The sequence below is a fragment of the Entelurus aequoreus genome, linkage group LG22 (assembly GCF_033978785.1).
Source record: "Entelurus aequoreus isolate RoL-2023_Sb linkage group LG22, RoL_Eaeq_v1.1, whole genome shotgun sequence".
In the NCBI taxonomy this organism is placed as follows: Eukaryota; Metazoa; Chordata; class Actinopteri; order Syngnathiformes; family Syngnathidae; genus Entelurus; species Entelurus aequoreus.
The window spans coordinates 3,080,584-3,098,124 of record NC_084752.1 but is presented as its reverse complement, the minus strand read 5'-3'; the positions used below and the strand labels follow the sequence as shown (position 1 = coordinate 3,098,124).

Below are 17,541 nucleotides of genomic sequence, written 5' to 3'. Positions count from 1 at the left end.
TGTGGGAGGGGGGAGAGAGGAAGGTGGAAAGGTCAGAAGAAGATCTGGGGAACAAGAGAACAGTGCCCTGGTGTGTGTCGTGGTGCGGAGGCGACGCATGAGTGCCTGCGGCAGCCTCTGACAAGAACACAAACGATGCACGCACACACACACACACACACACACACACACACACACACACACACACACACACACACACACACACACACACACACACACACACACACACACACACACACACACACACACGCACACACACACACACATCCCAGCTAGCGGACGTTGACAGCGCTCCAGTAAAGCTCCTTCCCTGCACGGCGCTCGCAGATGAGTGGCCGTAACAAACCCCGGGCCGAGAAGGACGTGTTCCTTTTTTGTTTTCTCTGCAAGCTACGACTTTGTCTCTCAGGCTACGTCCACAAGTCCGTTCTACCTTTTTTTTTGGGGGGGGGGTTGAATAAAACATTTGCAGCCGAGAAGAGTCAAAGAGCAAGAGGTAGCGCTGTATAACCATAAAAAGTCAAGCCGACTGGTCTCCCCCTCACATTTCGGAAGAGAAACCTGCTTAAGGCCCCGTTTACACTAAGCCGGATAAGGTTATCCAGGGTAAATCACACCTAACCTTATCCTTGTCCAAACACAACAATTCCTGCTTAAAGGGAAACTGCACTTTTTGGGGGAATTTTGCCTGTCGTGCACAATCATTATCATAATCATAATCGCTTGGAAAATGCGGCTAATGGGAGTCAAAAACCCTCAAAAACAACTTCAAAACCCTCCATCAACGTTTTGTATACACACTGGAATAATATATACAATGTGGTAAAAGACACATTAACAACAATATGTAATATGAACAATATTTACCCTATTTTGGTCATTTTAAGGATTGTCAGAATTGATTTCATCAGCGTATTTATTTCCGTTTACGCACTTCCTACTTTCGGCATCAAAGAAAAAAATGTGCGTTGTAATTAAGGCAGACTTGTTAACGAAGATGAGTATTTTTTTAGATAAATGAAGATTTACAACTTTATCTTTTTGAAGCTGAATATACCGAGGATTAGGGCTGCAACAACTAATCGATTAAATTCGATTATAAAAATAGTTGGCGATTAAAGGCCTACTGAAAGCCACTACTAGCGACCACGCAGTCTGATAGTTTATATATCAATGATGAAATCTTAACATTGCAACACATGTCAATACGGCCGGGTTAACTTATAAAGTGACATTTTAAAATTCCCGGGAAATATCCGGCTGAAACATCGCGGTATGATGACGTATGCGCGTGACGAAGTCCGAGTAACGGAAGTTATGGTACCCCGTAGAATCCTATACAAAAAGCTCTGTTTTCATTTCATAATTCCACAGTATTCTGGACATCTTTTGCAATTTGTTTAATGAACAATGAAGGCTGCAAAGAAGACAGTTGTAGGTGGGATCAGTGTATTAGCAGCGGACTACAGCAACACAACCAGGAGGACTTTGTTGGAGCGCTAGCCGCGCTAGCCGCCGACTTCACTTTGACTTCCTACGTCTCCGGGCCGCCAAACGCATCGGGTGAAGTCCTTCGTCCTTCTGCCGATCGCTGGAACGCAGGTGAGCACGGGTGTTGATGAGCAAATGAGGGCTGGCTGGCGTAGGTGGAGAGCTAATGTTTTTAGCATAGCTCTGTGCAGTCTGGTTGCTAAGTTAGCTTCAATGGCGTCGTTAGCACAGCATTGTTAACCTTCGCCAGCCTGGAAAGCATTAACCGTGTATTTACATGTCCACGGTTTAATAGTATTGTTGATTTTCTATCTATACTTCCAGTCAGGGGTTTATTTCTTTTGTTTCTATATGCAGTTAAAGCAAGATGCTATCACGTTAGCTCGTAGCTAAAGCATTTCGCCGATGTGTTGTCGTGGAGATAAAAGGCACTGAATGTCCATTTCGCATTCTCGACTCTCATTTTCAAGAGGATATAGTATCCCAGGTGGTTTAAAATACAAATCCGTGATCCACAATAGAAAAAGGAGAGAGTGTGGAATCCAATGAGCCAGCTTGTACCTAAGTTACGGTCAGAGCGAAAAAAGATACGTCCATTGCTGCCTCTCTAGTCCTTCACTGTAACGTTCCTCATCTACGAATCTTTCATCCTCGCTCAAATGAATGGGGTAATCATCACTTTCTCGGTCCGAATCTCTCTCACTCCATTGTAAACAACGGGGAATTGTGAGGAATACTAGCTCCTGTGACGTCACGCTACTTACGCTACAGGCAAGGCTTTTTTTTATCAGCGAGCAAAAGTTGCGAACTTTATTGTCGATTTTCTCTACTAAATCCTTTCAGCAAAAATATGGCAATATCGCGAAATGATCAAGTATGACACATAGAATGGATCTGCTATTCCTGTTTAAATTAAAAAAAATCATTTCAGTAGGCCTTTAATTTAGTCATCGATTCGTTGGATCTATGCTATGCGCATGCGCAGAGGCTACTTTTTATTTTTTATCTTTTTATAAACCTTTATTTATAAACTGCAACATTTACAATCAGCTGAGAAACAATAATCAAAATAAGTATGGTGCCAGTATGCTGTTTTTTTCTCAATAAAACACTGGAAAGGATAGAAATTTAGTTTGTCTCTTTTATCCGATTATTAATCGAAGTAATAATCGACAGATTAATCGATTATCAAATTAGTTGTTAGTTGCAGCCCTACCGAGGATGAACTGTTGCTTTTAGAGGCGAGCGCGAAGAAGAGGATGCAGACATAAGCCGAGATTGTGAGGTTGGTGTGACTTTGACGATGTAAATGTAGAACTTGGAGTCAAGCTATTTCGACTTAAATGAAGTGCTTACCAAAAATAAACTGGGAAAAACGTCCCCGGCTAATGGGCGACACCGTGGTAGCCTTCAAAACCCTCCATCAACGTTTTGTATACGCACTGGAAGAATATATATAATGTAGTAACAGACACGTTAATAACAATATGTAATATGTACAATATTTACCATATTTTGGTCATTTTAAGCATTGTCAAAACCAAATTCATCAACGTATTTATTTTCCTTTCCATAGCAACGTACTTTCTACTTTTGGCATCAAATGAGTGTTTCTCATCCGGAAACAAATGCGAGTGTGATGTAATCATGGCAGACTTGTTAACAAAGGTGACTATTTGTGGATAAATGAGGGTTCACAACTTTTATCTTTTTGAAGCTGAATATACCGAGGATGAACCGCTGCTTTTAGAGGCGAGCACGAAGAAGAGGGTGAAACGTTGGAGCAGACATAAGCCGAGATTGTGAGGTTGGTGTGACTTTGACGCTGTAAATGTGGAACTTGCAGCCAAGCTATTTCGACTTAAATGGAGTGCTTACCCAAAATAAACTGGGAAAAACGTCCCTGGCTAATGGGAGACACCGTGGTAGCCTTCAAAACCCTCCATCAACGTTTTGTATATGCACTGGAAGAATATATATAATGTAGTAACAGACACGTTAATAACAATATGTAATATGTACAATATTTACCAAATTTTGGTCATTTTAAGCATTGTCAAAACCGAATTCATCAGCGTATTTATTTTCGTTTCCATAGCAACGTACTTTCTACTTTCGGCATCAAATGAGTGTTTCTCTTCCGGAAACAAATGCGAGTGTGATGTAATCATGGCAGACTTGTTAACAAAGATGACTATTTTTAGATAAATGAGGGTTCACAACTTTTATCTTTTTGAAGCTGAACATACCGAGGATGAACCGCTGCTTTTAGAGGCGAGCACGAAGGAGAGGGTGAAACGTTGGGAGCAGACACACGCCGAGATTGTGAGGTTGGTGTGACTTTGACGATGTAAATGTGGAACTTGGAGTCAAGCTATTTCGACTTAAATGAAGTGCTTACCCAAAATAAACCGGGAAAAACGTCCCCGGCTAATGGGAGACACCATGGTAGCCTTCAAAACCCTCCATCAACGTTTTGTATACACACTGGAAGAATATATATAATGTAGTAACAGACACGTTAATAACAATATGTACAATATTTACCATATTTTGGTCATTTTAAGCATTGTCGGAAGTGATTTAATCAGCGTACTTATTTCCGTTTCCATAGCAACGCACTTCCTACTTTCGGCATCAAATGAGTGTTCCTCTTCCGGAAAAAACAAATGCGAGTGTGTTGTAATCATGGCAGACTTGTTAACGGACAACAAAGATGACTATTTTTAGATAAATGAGGATTGACAACTTCATCTTTTTGAAGCTGAATATACAGAGGATGAACTGTTGCTTTTAGAGGCGAGCACGAAGAAGAGGATGCAGACATACGCCGAGATTGTGAGGTTGGTGTGACTTTGACGCTGTAAATGTGGAACTTGCAGCCAAGCTATTTCGACTTAAATGGAGTGCTTACCCAAAATAAACTGGGAAAAACGTCCCTGGCTAATGGGAGACACCGTGGTAGCCTTCAAAACCCTCCATCAACGTTTTGTATATGCACTGGAAGAATATATATAATGTAGTAACAGACACGTTAATAACAATATGTAATATGTACAATATTTACCATATTTTGGTCAATTTAAGTATTGTCAGAACCGAATTCATCAGCGTATTTATTTTCGTTTCCATAGCAACGCACTTTCTACTTTCGGCATCAAATGAGTGTTTCTCATCCGGAAACAAATGCGAGTGTGATGTAATCATGGCAGACTTGTTAACGGACAACAAAGATGACTATTTTTAGATAAATGAGGATTTACAACTTTATCTTTTTGAAGCTGAACATACCGAGGATGAACCGCTGCTTTTAGAGGCGAGCACGAAGAAGAGGGTGAAACGTTGGAGCAGACATAAGCTGAGATTGTGAGGTTGGTGTGGCTTTGACGCTGTAAATGTGGAACTTGGAGTCAAGCTATTTCGACTTAAATGGAGTGCTTACCCAAAATAAACCGGAAAAAACGTCCCCGACCAAACACACAATTTTAGAAGTTATACAACTACTGTCTATATTGTATAATAATCACTAAAATGTTGTGTACGCTAATATTATGAGCACAAAATACCCCCCACCACAGCCCCACATGCTATAATAATAATGGCATGATAAAAGTGACAATACAGTGTTGAGCATATCGTTAAGAAGAAACGTAAAATAAAGCCTGACATAAATAAATAAACGAAAATAAGGGGCTCATGTGAAGTGAAGTGAATTATATTTATATAGCGCTTTTCTCTAGTGACTCAAAGCGCTTTTACATAGAGAAACCCAATATCTAAGTTACATTTGGGTGGCACTGGGAGCAGGTGGGTAAAGTGTCTTGCCCAAGGACACAACGGCAGCGACTAGGATGGCGGAAGCGGGGATCGAACCTGGAACCCTCAAGTCGCTGGCACGGCCACTCCACCAACCGAGCTATACCGCCCCGCTATATGTAAAATGACGATGAAGGAATGTCATATATTGCATAGGACAGTGTTTTTCAACCACTGTGCCGCGGCACACTTATACAGTCTGGTGTGCCGTGGGAGATTATATAATTTCACCTATTTGGGTTAAAAATATTTTTCGCAAATCAGTAATTCTAGTCTGCAAATGATGTGTTGTTGTTGAGTGTCGGTGCTGACTAGAGCTCGGCAGAGTAACCGTGTAATACTCTTCCATATCAGTAGGTGGCAGCAGGTAACTAATTGCTTTATAGATGTCGGAAACAGCGGGAGGCAGTGTGCAGGTAAAAAGGTATCTAATGCTTAAACCAAAAATAAAGAAAAGGTGAGTGCCGCTAAGAAAAGGCATTGAAGCTTAGAGAAGGCTATGCAGAACCAAACTAAAACTGAACTGGCTACAAAGTCAACAAAAACAGAATGCTGGACGACAGCAAAGACTTACTGTGGAGCAAAGACGGCGTCCACAAAGTACATCTGAACATGACATGACAATCAACAATGTCCCCACAAAGAAGGATAAAAACAACTGAAATATTCTTGATTGCTAAAACAAAGTAGATGTGGGAAATAACGCTCAAAGGAAGACATGAAACTGCTACAGGAAAATACCAAAAAAAGAGAAAAAGCCACCAAAATAGGAGCGCGAGACAAGAACTAAAACACTACACACGGGAAAACAGCAAAAAACTAAAAATAATTCAGGGTGTGATGTGACAGGTGGTGACAGTGCACCTACTTTGAGACAAGAGCTATAGTGATGCATGCTTTGTTATGCTTTAAAGTCATATCCAACGACTTTTTACTGTCAACTCGGTTTCGTTTTTTTAATGATTTCTGCTGGTGGTGTGCCTCCGCATTTTTTCAACGCAAAAAATGTGCCTTGGCTCAAAAAAGGTTGAAAAACACTGCTTTAGGAAACTACTGTACTGTGGAAAAAAACGTTGACGCAACAAACCTATTTTGCTTGAAATAAACATGTGAAATTGATGATGAACGCAGGGAGGTAAGTGACAGTATGCCTTACGTTCTGTTGGAGGATGTGGTTGAGATGATCCAGCCAGTCCTGATCTCCCAGAATCCCTGAAAGACTCTCTGTCCCCTGCAAAAGAAAGAGACGATAATTAGAGACACAAATAGCCGAGTAGATTCCACTCAGGTCGGACGAAAAATGTTCCTTGATTTCTCCAGAGAGAATGAGCCACTATATCCAAACACTTACCAGGCTGGACCTTGAGGACTCTGGAGGAATGCCAGTCAAATGTTTACGCGCTTCTGGTGTATAATGACCTAGCAGAGTGGCGGCCTTGTAATGAACACGGTGAACTGTGTGGCCCTCTTGGCTTCTGACCAGGTGTACTGTACAGTCACACTGTGACATGGTCAATAGGAGAACATGAGGGTGTGTGTGTGTGTGTCAAAGCAAAACTCCAGGCGGTCCAAGCAGTCCCAAATACAGTTAAGTCCAAGGTGAGGAGCTGTCCACTGACGTGTGCCCACAAACTTGATGTGTACTTCCACAGTCTGCTTCAGGCGCTGACTGCACCAGTGACTTACAAGACAGAGAATGTAGACCAATTGCATATTTTCTGGTAACTGTGACGCCCTCATTGCGTTTTAATGCATACATGAGTTGGATTTGAAATTGTTGCGCATGTGGAAAAAAATAAAAATAAAATAAAATAAAAATCAGCCCTGAGGAAGACCATCTTGTTGTTTTGGACTATATTTATGACAGTATCATTTATTTGAACAGGCTCTAAGCATGGTGGAACCTCTAAGGCAGTGTTTTTCATTGGGAAAAATACGGAGGCACACCACCTGCAGAAACGTTAAATTGTTTAGTTTGTTGTTTTCCTGTGTGTAGTGCTTTAGTTCCTGTCTTGCGCTGTTATTTTGGTGGCTTTCCTTGTGAACTTTGAGTGCTGTTGCCTGACCTGCAATCAAGACTATTTCTGTTGTGCGGACGCTATCCTTCCTTGTGGGGACATTGTTGATTGTCATGTCATGTACACACTGTAAGTCTTTGCTGTCGTCCAGCATTCTTCTATTTTAGAAGCGTCCCTTCACTGGCTCCCTGTGCGTTACAGAATCAATTTTAAAGGCCTACTGAAATGAATTTTTTTTATTTAAACGGGGATAGCAGATCTATTCTATGTGTCATACTTGATCATTTCGCGATATTGCCATATTTTTGCTGAAAGGATTTAGTATAGAACAACGACGATAAAGATTGCAACTTTTGGTATCTGATAAAAAAAAGGCTTGCCCCTACCGGAAGTAGCGTGACGTAGTCAGTTGAACATATACGCAAAGTTCCCTATTGTTTACAATGATGGCCGCATGAAGTGAGAGAGATTCGGACCGAGAAAGCGACAATTTCCCCATTAATTTGAGCGAGGATGAAAGATTTGTGGATGAGTAAAGTGCAAGTGAAGGACTAGTGGGGAGTTGAAGCTATTCAGATAGGGAAGATGCTGTGAGAGCCGGGGGTGACCTGATATTCAGCTGGGAATGACTACAACAGTAAATAAACACAAGACATATATATACTCTATTAGCCACAACACAACCAGGCTTATATTTAATATGCCACAAATTAATCCTGCATAAAAACACCTGCGTGTTTGTTATGCTAGCTCCTAGCTCCTCTGCTAGCTCCTAGCTCCATAGAACACGCCAATACAATTCAAACACCTGATCAACACACACAATCACTCAGCCCAAAAGACCGTTCACCTAACCCAAGGTTCATAAAGCTTATATATTTTAAAAAAGTTACGTACATACGCAAAAAAAAGTTGCGCACATACGGTCAAGCGATCAAATGTTTAGAAGCCAAAGCTGCATACTCACAGTAGCACGTCTGCGTCTTTGTCATCCAAATCAAAGTAATCCTGGTAAGAGTCTGTGTTGTCCCAGTTCTCTACAGGCGTCTGTGTATCGAAGTCAAATGTCCTCCTGGTTAGAGTCTCTGTTATCCGAGTTCTTCCATCTTGACTGCATCTTTCGGGAATGTAAACAAAGAAGCGCCGGCTGTGTACTGTTGTGGCTGACTACGTTCGAAAAATACGTCCATTTCGCACCGACAACTTTCTTTTTTGCTTGCTCAGCTTCCTTCTCCATAATGCAATGAACATGATTGAAACAGATTCACGAACACAGATGTCCAGAATACTGTGGAATTATGAAATGAAAACAGAGCTTTTTCGTATTGGCTTCAATGTGGAAGGCATACCCGTGTTCCCCGGTCTACGTCACACGCATACGTCATCCTCAGAGGCGTTTCGAACCGGAAGTTTAGCGGCAAATTTAAAATGTCACTTTATAAGTTAACCCGGCCGTATTGGCATGTGTTATAATGTTAAGATTTCATCATTGATATATAAACTATCAGACTGCGTGGTCGGTAGTAGTGGCTTTCAGTAGGCCTTTAAACTCCTTTTATTTGTTTTTAAATGTCTAAACAACCTGGCGCCAACATATCTCTCCGACCTCCTTCAGCCTTACTGCCCCACCCGATCCCTAAGATCAGCCGATCAGCTGCTACTGACGGTCCCGGACACAAGGCTGAAGCTTAGAGGTGACAGAGCTTTCGCCGCTGCTGCTCCCAAGCTCTGGAACGACCTACCTCTGAGTGTTAGACAAGCCTCCTCTCTTCCTGTTTTTAAATCTCTCTTAAAAACATACTTTTATTCCATGGCTTTTAACACTTTTAACCTGCTGTCAACCTGTTTTTATGTTTTTATATTTTATTTATTTATTTTTTATCGTGTTCTGTTTGTGTTGTGTTGTGTTTGCTCGGTTCTCGTATTATTTTTAACCTGCCCATTGTACAGCACTTTGGCTACCCCTGTGGTCAATTTTAAATGTGCTTTATAAATAAAGTTGATTTGATTTGATTTGATTCTGTTTTTGTTTACTTTGTAGCCAGTTCAGTTTTACTTGCGTTATGCTTCAGTGCCTTTTCGCAAGGGTCGGCAACCCAAGATGTTGAAAGAGCCAAATTGGACCCAAAAAAAAAAAAAAAAAATCTGTCTGGAGACGCAAAAAATTAAAAGCCTTATATAAGTCTTATAATGAAGGCAACACATGCTGAAAGTGTCTGTGTTAGCCTACTATCAAAGGCTGACGCACACCTTGACAGAAATTTTGTATTTACATTTTTATTCTACACATTTTTGCAATATTGGAAATAATTTGTAAAATGGAGGCTCCTCATAGGATGAGATAACTTCTGGAAATTACTGGAGCAGAATGGCCTGTGTGTCCAAGTTTAAGGAAACGGTAGGCTGTCTTCTTCTAATGGATTTATTACAATCTTTGCAAGATGAGTAACGTTTGCTGTGGTCTGGAACAACATGGCACACAAACAACTATGAGAAATGCAGCCAATATTACATACAGATAAGGTGTCATGAGACATGCAAATATAAATTAAATACACAGAGGGCATAAGTAAAGGAAATTAAATGAGCTCAAATATACCTGCAAACGAGGCATAATTATGCAATATGTACATACAGCTAGCCTAAATAGCATGTTAGCATCGATAAGCTTGCAGTCATGGATTGACCAAATAAGCCTGATAAGCACTCCAGCAAATCAATAAAATCAACAAAGTTCACCTTTGTGCATTCACGCACAGCCTAAAACGTTTGGTGGACAAAACGAGACAAAGAAAGAGTGACATAAAACACAACTTTCTGTGGCGGCATCGGAGAAATTTGTACATGTAAACAAACTACGACGAGTTCAAGGATCGCTGAAATTAGTAGGACAAAACGGTGATGCCAAATACTGTCATCAGGGAAGCATGTATCACATAAACAGCGGGATTTCATGTTTGTTTTCCTACAGTAAATATATTAAAACAAAAAATATATTTTTTTTCTTCATCTTTTTCCATTTTCACACATCTCTGAAAGAGGACTAGAGAGCCACTAGGATGTGGCTCTAGAGCCGCGGGTTACCGACCCCTGTCCTAGCGCGACTTGCCCTGTGTTCATTTTTGTTTTAAGCATTACATACCTTTTTACCGTATTGGGATCACGACAAACCATCCTCGACGCGCTCCGACTTCTACAAAGCAATTAACTACCTGCTGCCACCTACTGGAGTACTGCATGGTTACCCTGCCAAGCTCTATACGGCACAGACATTAGACAACGGCACATTATTTTCAGATTATAATTATTGATTTTCCCAAAAAAAATTTGGGGACCAATTAGGTGAAGTTACATAATTTCCCAGGGCACACGGGACAATATCTCACAGTGGTTGGAAAACACTGCTCTAAGGTCCAACAAAAGCTGCAACAATTAGAATTTTGAATGAAATGTTTCCCATAGGGAATAGCGCAAAGAGAATTAATCTGTTTCAGGGTCAAACTGTTACTCTCATAAAACTTTTATTAACCGTGCAGGCAATGCTTTAACCCTGTAACAGCCCTTGTTGTAAAATTACAACGTTACCTTTAACCATCCTGAAAAACAATCTGTTATATATTATTCTATTTTTTTTTTTTTTTACCACATTTCCATAGTCATTGGGTCCTATTGTTCAGTCTCACAAGGCTATTGGATCGTACATTTGTTTATAAGTCACGCCTTCTGGCCATGAACTCACACAACCTCTCAAGGTTTCCTTCGAACAACATCTATTTGTTTCATTGGACTGGATTCTTTAGATTCAAGTTAGTAAAATGTCTTTTTTTTATTTTTTTTGGTTGTTATTACAATGTCTAGAGCAGGGGTCACCAACCTTTTTGAAACCAAGAGCTACTTCTTGGGTAGTGATTAATGCGAAGGGCTACCAGTTTGATACACACTTCAAAAAATTGCCAGAAATAGTCAATTTGCTCAATTTACCTTTAACTCTATGTTATTATTAATAATTAATTATATTTACACTTAATTGAACGGTTTAAAAGAGAAGAAAACACGTAAAAAATGACAATTAAATTTTGAAACATAGTTTATCTTCAATTTCGACTCTTTAAAATTCAAAATTCAACCGAAAAAAAGAAGACAAAAACTTAAAAAAAGAATTTATGGAACATCATTAGCAATTTTTCCTGATTAAGATTAATTTTAGAATTTTGATGACATGTTTTAAATAGGTTAAAATCCAATCTACACTTTGTTAGAATATATAACAAATTGGACCAAGCTATATTTCTAACAAAGACAAATCATTATTTCTTCTAGATTTTCCAGAACAAAAATTTTAAAACAAATTCAAAAGACTTTGAAATAAGATTTAAATTTCATTCTACAGATTTTCTAGATTTGCCAGAATAATTGTTTTGAATTTTAATCATAATAAGTTTGAAGAAATATTTCACAAATATTCTTCGTCGAAAAAACAGAAGCTAAAATGAAGAATTAAATTAAAATGTATTTGTTATTCTTTACAATAAAAAAAATAAATTTACTTGAACATTGATTTAAATTGTCAGGAAAGAAGAGGAAGGAATTCAAAAGGTAAAAAGGTATATGTGTTTAAAAATCCTAAAATAATTTTTAAGGTTGTATTTTTTTCTCTAAAATTGTCTTTCTGAAAGTTATAAGAAGCAAAGTAAAAAAAAAAAAAAAGAATTTATTTCAACAAGTGAAGACCAAGTCTTTAAAATATTTTCTTGAATTTTCAAATTCTATTTGAGTTTTGTCTCTCTTAGAATTAAAAATGTCGGGCAAAGCGAGACCAGCTTGCTAGTAAATAAATACAATTTTAAAAAATAGAGGCAGCTCACTGGTAAGTGCTGCTATTTGAGCTATTTTTAGAACAGGCCGGCGGGCTACTCATCTGGTCCTTACGGGCTACCTGGTGCCCGCGGGCACCGCGTTGGTGGCCCCTGATCTAGAGCATGTACATATGTAGTTATTGTGGAACAGATGCATCAAATTTAATTTAGAGCTTGTTATATAATTGTTGCAATTATACAACACTGGGTGAATGTGGTAGTCAAAATGCGAAAAGTAAATGTAACGTTTTTCACTGTTGTACAATAAACTGTGTGTATTTGGGAGGTCAAAAGGCTAAACACTGCTACGACATACACCACTTCTGCATGTCACGGCCAATTCTAGGGTCATCATCCTATCTTTTTTCTTTGCAATGCTATCTTAGTTCATCCGATCCAACTGTTCCTTCAACAAAACAAGCTAATTACCGATACAGTAAAAACCTCTATTTGGCAAAGGTGCTTTGCTGTGTTGTATGTTAGTCGCTCCCAAGTTTCCAACTGAACTCACAGGCCGGGTTTGTCTCACAGGACGCAAGCTAAAGAGCCCTGCTTTAGATGCAAACTGAGCTGAAGTCATGCGATTTATGTAGTAATCTAGTGTGATGTTATTGCTACAGAGGGATGTAAGACAGTGTTTCTTAACCATATGCATAGCTCTCAGCCCAAAGCACCCCCGAGAGGTCCGCCGAAAAATATTAGTTTCTCAGCGGTACACAGGTGTAAACACACTTTCCACCAATTGTGGCAGTGATGACAATATCAAACACACAGAAGAAGTCTGGAGCTAAAGTCACAGAGAAGTTTATGAAGCGCAAAAATTAAGACTAAAGTGGTGAAGCTGTATTTTTATTTGCACTTTCATTTTATTGACAGTTCAGTTAAGAACCTGAAATTAGTACGGTACTATTTTTTCTAATCTGCCTTAACTTAATCCGTCAGTCAGTACGAAAGTAGCTTACCACCACCAGGTGTGAATGAATGATGGGTTTTTAACATGTAAAGCGACTTTGGGTACTTAGAAAAGCGCTATATAAATCCCAGGTATTATTATTATTATTATTATTAACTGAGCGTAAGGATTATGTATTAAGTAAATAATAATCTTTGGGATTAAAACATGGTTTCATATCTTTTGACAAGGTTGTTAACTGTAAGTAGGTTGGATAGAATTATTGAATATGATTAAAATCCAGAGTAAGATTACTAATTCATAGGGGTGTAACGGTACACAAACATTTCGGTTCGGTACATACCTCGGTTTAGAGGTCACGGTTCGGTTCATTTTCGGTACAGTAAGAAAACAACAAAATATAAATGTTTTGGTTATTTATTTACCAAATTTGTAAACAACGGCTTCATCTTTTTAACATTGGGAACACTATAATAATTCTGCCCACGTTAATCAACATTAAACTGCCTCAAGTTGTTGCTCAGATTAAATAAAATGACACAACTTTTCTTCTACGTATAAAAAGTGCAACATTAAACAGTTTCAAGTCAACTCATCATGCTTAATTTATTACAGCATTTGGGAAGCCTGTAGTTGATTTTTATGATGTAAATGTTATATTTGTATCAACATGTGATAGCAGGGACCCTGCCATTCAAAACTAGCCTGCTGCATTACTAATGATTCATGGAACTATAGCTGAAAAAATGGTACAATAGCAATAGGAGAGACTATTCATCCCTGAACACCATGGAGTTCATGTAGGCTTAATGATGCACTTACATTATTATATCAACTATCAGAGACAGAAACTCTTCATTTAACATAATGTCCTTTTTTGCTGCTTCAACACAGCTCAATCAACATAGAAAAAGGTCAAGTGAAATAACAGACAGACAGGGCTTTGCTGTCCGTAACACACACACACCGCAAAATGAGCTAACGTTACGCTAAAAGCGAATTAGCCTTCACCTCAAGCCAGGACTGCGAGCGAGCTGAGCTGCCTTTTATATTTCTAGAAGGTCAACGGGCTCATAGTGATGTTACTAGTAGTTGACTGGGAGGTGTTTATTATCATTTGGGGAGAGTCCGCAGCCTGATGCTTACCTGCTAAACGCTAAGCACTGACTACATGCGCTCTGAATACACACTGCTGATTGGCTGTTACCGCTCTGTTTGTAACCAATCAGATGGTTGTGTGGGTGTGACAATGCTGGGTACCGTGTAGAGGACTGACAGAAACAGAGGCAGCGGCTACTTAATATGTTCGTGTGGAACCGAACCGGAACCCCCGTACCGAAACGGTTCAATACAAATACACGTACCGTTACACCCCTACTAATTCAGTGTTAATATTTGACCAGGCCCTGGTTCCCTCTGTAGTGCACAAGTTGGGCCTCGAGCACCAGTGATTTCAACTACTGATATTTGTGGGAATCTTTGGGCACATGACAAGTCGATTACGATACAGGGGATACGATTAAATAAAAAATAGATTTTTGATGTATATTTAATCATTGTATTGAACTGTATATATTGTATTTTTTAATTAATTATTATCAATATATATTTATTTATTACTAATATGTATATCAAGATGTTGAATTTGTCATTACACTAAAAAGTACAACAATAAACCCCGTCCAAGAAACAGAAAAACAAGATGGCAGGGCTGGCCCCGTCATCTTGTTTTTCTGTGATATATGACAGGGGGTAGACAGGACAGGAAGGTTGATTGGTGGCCACATGGCAGCACCCCGTTAAAGGTGAGGAAGAGAAAAACAAGAGGGAGGGGGTAAAAAAAAAAGAAAAAGTGACAGAAGTACAGAGGGCCAATAAACCTCAAAGGCACTGCCAGTCACATAATATCTACGGCTTTTCACACACACAAGTGAATGCAACGCATACGTAGTCAACAGCCATACAGGTCACACTGAGGGTAGTCGTATGAACAAGTTTAACACTGTTACAAATATGCGCCACACTGTGAACCCACACCAAACAAGAATGACAAACACATTTCGGGAGAACATCCACACCGTAACACAACATAAACACAACACAACAAATACCCAGAACCCTTTGCAGCACTAACTCTTCCGGGACGCTACAATATACACCACCCGCTACCCCCTACCAACCCCCACCTCCACCCCCCCCCCCCCAACCCAACCTCCTCATGCTCTCTTAGAGAGAGCATGTCCCAAATTCCAAGCTGCTGTTTTGAGGCATGTTAAAAAAAATAATGCACTTTGTGACTTCAATAATAAATATGGCAGTGCCATGTTGGCATTTTGTTTCCATAACTTGAGTAGATTTACTTTGGAAAACCTTTAATGCATCCAGTGGGGCATCGCAACAAAATTAGGCATAATAACGTCTTACATCCACGACTGTAGATATCCGTATCGGTTGATATTGCAATCGGTAATTAAGAGTTGGACAATATCGGAATATCGGTAAAAAAGCCATTATCGGACATCTCTATTTCAAATGCGTCGATACATATATGTAATGATCACTTGAAATACAAATGCAAGCAGATAAATGGAGGGGAAGAAAGAGAAGCAAACTGTATTAACCTTGTAGATTGTTATAGTACAGTAGGTTAAGCTTTTTTAAAGCATTCTAAATCCGATCGTAAATCGACGTTAGCAAAAGTCAGCTAAGAAAACTGCAGTTCTCCTTCAAGATACTTAAATAATCAATATTTGGAAGTTAGTGCATCCAATCACCACCATCCAGGTCCTAATAATCATGCATCTAACAATCAACCACTCCACCTCGTTGTGTTGTAACGATACCGATATTTTGGTATGGTACCGGTACTAAAATTATTTCGATACTTTACGGTACTTTTCTAAATGAAGGGGACCACAAAAAAATGGCATTATTGGCTTTATTTGACCAAAAATCTTAGGGTACATTAAACATCTGTTTCTTATTGCAGTTAAGTCCTTCAATAAAATAGTGAACATAAAAGACAACTTGTCTTTTAGTAGTAAGTAAACAAACAAAGGCTCCTAATTAGTCTGCTGACGTATGCAGTAACATATTGTGTCATTTATACACCTATTATTTTGTCAACATTATTAAGGACAAGTGGTAGAAAATGAATTATTAATCTACTTGTTAATTTATTGTTAATATCTGCTTACTTTCTCTTTCAACATGTTCTATCTACACTTCTGTTCAAATGTAATAATCACTTATTCTTCTCTTCTTTGATACTTTACATTAGTTTTGGATGATACCAAAGTGTAAACTTCTTCTCACTCCTTTTCAAATATGTAAAAAAAAAAAAGAAAAAAAAGAAAAAGAAAGTCCAATGCTCATTTGTTTTTGTTTTTTTATTCTCCATTGTTTTCATTTTGTTATAATGGCTGTTAAGGCTATAGCACTGTATTGGATCAGGCTTGCTCTTGTTTTTATGCATATTTGAAATAAAAAATATATCAATCAATCAATCAATACCACAAATTTGGGTATCAATCCGATACCAAATCGTTACAGGATCATACATTGGTCATATTCAAAATCCTCATGTGTCCAGGGACATATTTCCTGACTTTATAAACATAATATACATTTTTAAAAAATGAAAGATGTTGTGATGCCAAAAAATATCGACGTAATCATAGTAGTATCGACTAGATACATGACTGTACTTGATATTATTACAGTGGATGTCACGTGTAGATCCACCAATGGCGTTTGTTTACATTTTGACGCCGGTGAGCTACGGTGTGTAGTGAAGCATGTTTAGCTATTCCTCGTCCTGCAGGGATGATACTTGTAAGAAACAAACTTTATTTGTCGCCATGGAGACCAGGATTAGTGATTTAGACGTAGCTAAAACACTGCCGACCGCGGATGGTTGTTAGCCGTTAGCTAGCTAGCCATGTCTTAAAGCACCTCTTCCTGAGGGTGTTTCAGTGTTATAACTTCACCTTTTTCGTTAGTTTTTAAGCCAAAATGCGTCCGTTCTCCCTTTTCTGTCTACACACTGTGTCTGCTTGTAAGTACTCTGTGATTGTGCGCTGCCGAACATGCTCCTCTGCTCGTAAAACCAGCAATGACATGACGTGACGACCACACAGGTGCGCGACCTGTACGTTTCACAGGCGGTATAGTACCGAAAATGATTAATTATTATCGCGGTACTATACTAATACCGGCATACCGTGCAACCCTACCACCTCGTATTTTGGCCAAATGTCAATTTCAGCAGACAAGACTACGTATCCTCCTCACACCTGTGTGCTTCCTGGAAGCACACAGGTGTGAGCCTGAGTGATCATTCCAGCCGTGCCTAATTAGCACCTTGGTGCTCGCAGTTACCGAGAAGACGAGAGAGTAAATGAGCAGTCGAGAGAGGGTGGTCTTCAAACGTACACCGAGTCAAGAG

The 17,541-nt window shown here is 39.2% G+C and overlaps 1 protein-coding gene across 2 annotated transcripts in view; it reads right to left on the bottom strand.

The window, feature by feature from the left end:
• The window catches only part of LOC133639947 (centlein-like), a 152,378-nt gene that overhangs the window by 33,596 nt on the left and 101,241 nt on the right, over window positions 1-17,541 (bottom strand). For both annotated transcript variants that reach the window (XM_062033671.1, XM_062033672.1), the window contains exon 13: window positions 6,464-6,538. In XM_062033671.1, coding sequence (XP_061889655.1) covers window positions 6,464-6,538 — 75 coding nt within the window. The remainder of the gene's footprint in view (window positions 1-6,463; window positions 6,539-17,541) is intronic.